Source organism: Sander lucioperca, chromosome 15, assembly GCF_008315115.2.
Source record: "Sander lucioperca isolate FBNREF2018 chromosome 15, SLUC_FBN_1.2, whole genome shotgun sequence".
NCBI lineage: Eukaryota > Metazoa > Chordata > Actinopteri > Perciformes > Percidae > Sander > Sander lucioperca.
Genome location: NC_050187.1, coordinates 4,406,548 through 4,411,547, shown reverse-complemented (window position 1 = coordinate 4,411,547; position 5,000 = coordinate 4,406,548). Strand labels below are relative to the sequence as shown.

Sequence of the window (5,000 nt, the reverse complement as noted above, 5' to 3'; positions counted from 1 at the left end):
CGGGCCGCCCACATGAGGGAGAGGTGTGTGTGTGTGTGTATGTATGTGTGTGTGTGTGTGTGTGTGTGTGTGTGTGTGTGTCTGTATGTTCTTGTTTAACTATATTCGTGGGGTCCAAAAAAACGGGAATACAGTATACTTGTGGGGTCCCGACAGCTTTGTGGGGCCAAAATGCTGGACCCCACAAGGTTAAAGGGCTGTTTGAGGGTTAAGACTTGGTTTTAGGATTAGGGTTAGAATTAGGTTATGGTTAGGGTGAGGGTAAGGGTTAAGGTTAGGCATTTAGTGGTGATGGTTAAGGTTAGGGTCAGGGGCTAGGGAATGCATTATGTCAATGACGGGTACCCACAAAGATTGTCCCACGCACTATGTGTGTGTGTGTGTGTGCTATCTTTGCAGCGCTTCCTCTATGTTGATTTATGTAGTGGCGCCCCGCTATGGCAAAATTTCTTCCGCCACGCTATCAGAAATAGGGCAGACACACAATAGTCGCGGTTGTCTTAATTAAATGATCCTGCCGACATAATGCACCCCCCGCTGGCTGCAGCTCACATTGCAGTTTAACAACAAGTAGAACTATTCAGAGGTTACTGGGCCCGTCCAGTTTAACAACAAGTAGAACTATTCAGAGGTTACTGGGCCCGTCCAGTTTAACAACAAGTAGAACTATTCAAAGGTTATTGGGCCCGTCCAGTTTAACAACAAGTAGAACTATTCAGAGGTTATTGGGCCCGTCCAGTTTAACAACAAGTAGAACTATTCAGAGGTTACTGGACCCGTCCAGTTTAACTCCACATACTGTTGTGTTGATGGAGTTTATTGTCAAAACGTTCGCTTTCTTCTGAGTTGACTATTAAACGACCAGCTCCACCAAAAACGTCACCGCGGGAGATGGCTTTGAAACGCAGACACCAAAATCAAGGTAAGAAATAAATAACTATGGCTAACATTACAATAAACACAAACAGGCTAGCTAGCTAACTGTTATTGATCTCACGACGTGACTTTTTGCCCGAAGACAGCGTTGTGGAGAGTGAGACGGGAGACTAGAAAAAGGCGTTCAGGTAGCGTGTTGTTAGGATGGCTACACAGTAAATCATAGGCTCCTGTTATCTAAAAGATTTTCAATGTAATGGCTCAATATCTAAATGATTTCAACAATCTGGATGAGGTCGTTATAATTGGACGGCCTGCAGCTTCAAGCACATTTCGTTTGGATACAAGCGTTACGTTTTGGAAGATAGACGGGATTCTGAACAGCGATGCCCGCGCTGTGTGTGCGCGCGCACACACACACACAAACACTGGCGCAACTCTGACACGCTTTCCGCACTCCGTGTCCGGGGACAGCTGTAGGCTTGTACCGTTAATGTTCTGTGCATTGTCGGACACATGCAGCCACTTTCCTGAAACCGCTTGCGAGACTGACAAGTCCACAGCGGCGTGTTTGTCCGAGCCTGTCTCCACCTGCAGGTTGTCAACTGTGTGCTTTGGAATGAAAGGGAGAAAACAGGACGCCGAGTAACAGCGGCGGATATCGCTCATATACTTTTTATTTATTTTTGACGGCGCCTTAACTGCAAAGTGCTGCGGGAAACCCTGCTCCAACTCTCAACTAGCGTTTTCTCTGTCTCTCCGCCAGGAGACCCGCCCACACAAAGAGCATGACAAGAGGGTTCACTCCTCGTTACGCTAAGGAACCGAGAATGGTCCTCCAGTCTCTTTGGTAGAGAGAGAGAGAGAGAGAGAGAGAGAGAGATAAGGAAAACAAACAAGCATGCAAATGGAAATTATCGCGGCCGGAAAAATTATCGAGCTAATTTTTTTTATCATGCGATTAATTGATTTATTGACTATCGTGACAGACCTAGCTACAGTAAAACCTAAAAGTAAATACGTATCAATACCCACTCATCTGTGTACAGGCTTACACATGTAGGAAGCGATATATTTCAATCTCTGTCTGGACGCAGTCCACTCTCGTCCACCGCGCTGTTTACACAAACACAGCTCTACTCTACTCTAAATAGCGAATTCTTAGTTTGCCTCAAATCTTGAAATTTGGAAACATTCTTGTAAACTTAACTGCTGGCTAAACTAACCATCCTCTGCTGGAGCATTTATGAATGTATTATAAGACCACAACAAACTAACGTGGCTACTTAATATGCACGTGAATGACTTCATTCTTGATGAGGATGCTGGTTGTATTCTGGCCCTCATGACCCCTGACCTAGGACTAGGTATACATTCAGTAAATTTGCACAATGATATGATATTAGGCCTAGGCCCAATTTGTTAGGAATACCAGTTGTACCAAGGAAACACTGCTTTGACTACATCCACACTACTGTTTTTTCATTTCAATCTCCATCAATGCAAGAGTTTCAGCTCCACTAACAGAACTAATCTCCGTCCATATCAACACGTCAGACAACACAGATCACGTGACCGTTCACACACACTGGGTATGGCTGGCCGGTGTAAACAGGAAGCAGACTGTCTGACGTTACTCTGCAGTTGAAAAACGTGGATGTATAAATTGAAAACACACTTTGTTTGTTTGTCTCTTTTCAGAATCTGTGTCCTTCAGAGGGAAACTGCAGAACTTCAAGAGGAGATGAAGAGACAGAAATTATCTGAAGGGCAGCGCACATGGATACCTGGTACTACTGACACTGATACTTAGAATAATGTGTATTATGTGTTGTTGTATATGGGAGATGTTTGTACACAACTTTGTCTAAACAGGTACATTCACAGGCATCATCTAGTTATGCAGGAGATGCAAAATTACTACAAAATGTCTCCAAGAGAAAAGACACTTTGAAATTATTTTGCGTCTCTTTCAGAATGTGTCCACATTTAGCTGGTAAACAGATCTCGTTTGGGCCTCAGTCCCGATTAAACAGCCCTTTTGTTTTCTCTCAAACCCTGAGGCTCCTATCTTGCACCCGGCGCAGCGCAAAGCCCGACGCAAGTGTCTTTGCTAGTTTAAGACGCTGTAAACCCAACACCTGCGTCGTTTAAATAGCAAATGCACCTGCACCCATCTGTGCGCCCATGGGCGTGCTGGTCTTACAGGGAGGTGTGTTCAGGTGCATTCTGGGCGTGCTGGTCTTACAGGGAGGTGCGTTCAGGTGCATTCTGGGCGTGCTGGTCTTACAGGGAGGTGTGTTCAGGTGCATTCTGGGCGTGCTGGTCTTACAGGGAGGTGCGTTCAGGTGCATTCTGGGCGTGCTGGTCTTACAGGGAGGTGTGTTCAGGTGCATTCTGGGCGTGCTGGTCTTACAGGGAGGTGTGTTCAGGTGCATTCTGGGCGTGCTGGTCTTACAGGGAGGTGCGTTCAGGTGCATTCTGGGCGTGCTGGTCTTACAGGGAGGTGTGTTCAGGTGCATTCTGGGCGTGCTGATCTTACAGGGAGGTGTGTTCAGGTGCATTCTGGGCGTGCTGGTCTTACAGGGAGGTGCGTTCAGGTGCATTCTGGGCGTGCTGGTCTTACAGGGAGGTGCGTTCAGGTGCATTCTGGGCGTGCTGGTCTTACAGGGAGGTGCGTTCAGGTGCATTCTGGGCGTGCTGGTCTTACAGGGAGGTGTGTTCAGGTGCATTCTGGACGTATTGCTATCTTGAGGCAGCAGGAAGTGATGGCACCATTGACCAACAAAAACCTGGTCTAAAGTCAATAACGCAGCATTTCATTGTTATTTTAACAGAGCATTAGTAAAATGCTCCTAGGCTCGTGCACAGCGTGCACACTATGCTTGTTACACACACAGGGACACACAGCAGCACACACACATGCAGAAGATTACAAATAAAAATATTACGGTGCAAATCCTCCATCATAATAGCAATGCTCCAAGGTCCAAACGCGCCTGGCTTTTAAAGGGAATGGGAGATGATCTCTGATTGGTTGATTGCATGTTACGCCCAAAACACACGTCTGATTAATGAAGACACTAAGTACAACCCTTTAGAACCATGCGCCCGGCACACGGACCCTTTTTTACCGCCGTCAAACTAGCAAAAGTGGATTTGGACACGCCCTAAACACACCTGCACCAGGCGCTTCACGCCGTGACCTCAGACCGTTAAAATAGGGCCCTCAGTCTGAGTGAGGGATAAGAGTGGGAGTCTAGCAGGCAGTTGTACGCTCTGAATCACATCTGCTAAAACATCCACAGTTTCACCTCTCATCTGTCTCGTCTCCCAGGTCTGACGGTGGCTGAATCGGAGGATCACGAGGCTCTGGACAGACACCTGAAGCATCTTGAATCCCAGAGAGCAGCTCTGCTGGACTGGAAGAGTCACTGCGTCCCTCTGGAGGTCAAAGCTGAGCTGGACGCAAAGCTGCAGGCCGCCGAGGACCACAAAGATCAGCTGAGCAGCAAGAACAGACGTCTAAAAGTCCTGTAAGAGTCAAGTGGCACATAGATGGAACTAAAGCAGCTGAAAAACTAATTTAGCTTTAAAAGACACAAACCCTGTCACATTTACAACTGTTAACACATTCATACTTACCAAGCGAGGCTTGTACAGCTGCTGTCGTCAATGTTCTCCCAATGAATGATCGTGTCGCTCCGTGTTTTTCTTTCTGTCTGCAGATACAAGCTTCTGAGTTTATTGTCCGACCGTCTGTCCAGCTGGGAGGACGACAAGCAGCAGGTTTCTCTGGAGGAACTCTTGGAGTCCACAGTGGAGAACTTCAGACAGACCAGCGGTGAGACACAAAAGATTTTGGGATTTAATTTGACCAAAACATCCAGGACCCCATCTTGCACCCAGCACAGCGCAAAGCCCGACATAAGTCTTTGCTAGTTTAAGATCGACGCAGTTGTCAGTTTCCCGTCCAGCGCCCACGTCGTTTATAATAGCAAATACACCTGCACCCATCTGTGCGCCCATGGGCGTGCTGATCTTACAGGGAGGTGTGTTCAGGTGCATTCTGGGCGTGCTGGTCTTACAGGGAGGTGTGTTCAGGTGCATTCTGGGCGTATTGC

The 5,000-nt window shown here is 47.2% G+C and overlaps 1 protein-coding gene across 2 annotated transcripts in view; it reads left to right on the top strand.

Annotated features, from left to right (window-relative positions):
* Nucleotides 1–5,000, top strand: part of LOC116056236 (clathrin heavy chain linker domain-containing protein 1) — a 71,200-nt gene that overhangs the window by 3,097 nt on the left and 63,103 nt on the right. For both annotated transcript variants that reach the window (XM_035992019.1, XM_031308391.2), the window contains exons 2-5: nucleotides 1–23; nucleotides 2,578–2,666; nucleotides 4,214–4,412; nucleotides 4,605–4,720. The exon at nucleotides 1–23 is cut by the window's left edge and continues 165 nt beyond it. In XM_035992019.1, the coding sequence (XP_035847912.1) occupies nucleotides 1–23; nucleotides 2,578–2,666; nucleotides 4,214–4,412; nucleotides 4,605–4,720 (427 nt within the window). The remainder of the gene's footprint in view (nucleotides 24–2,577; nucleotides 2,667–4,213; nucleotides 4,413–4,604; nucleotides 4,721–5,000) is intronic.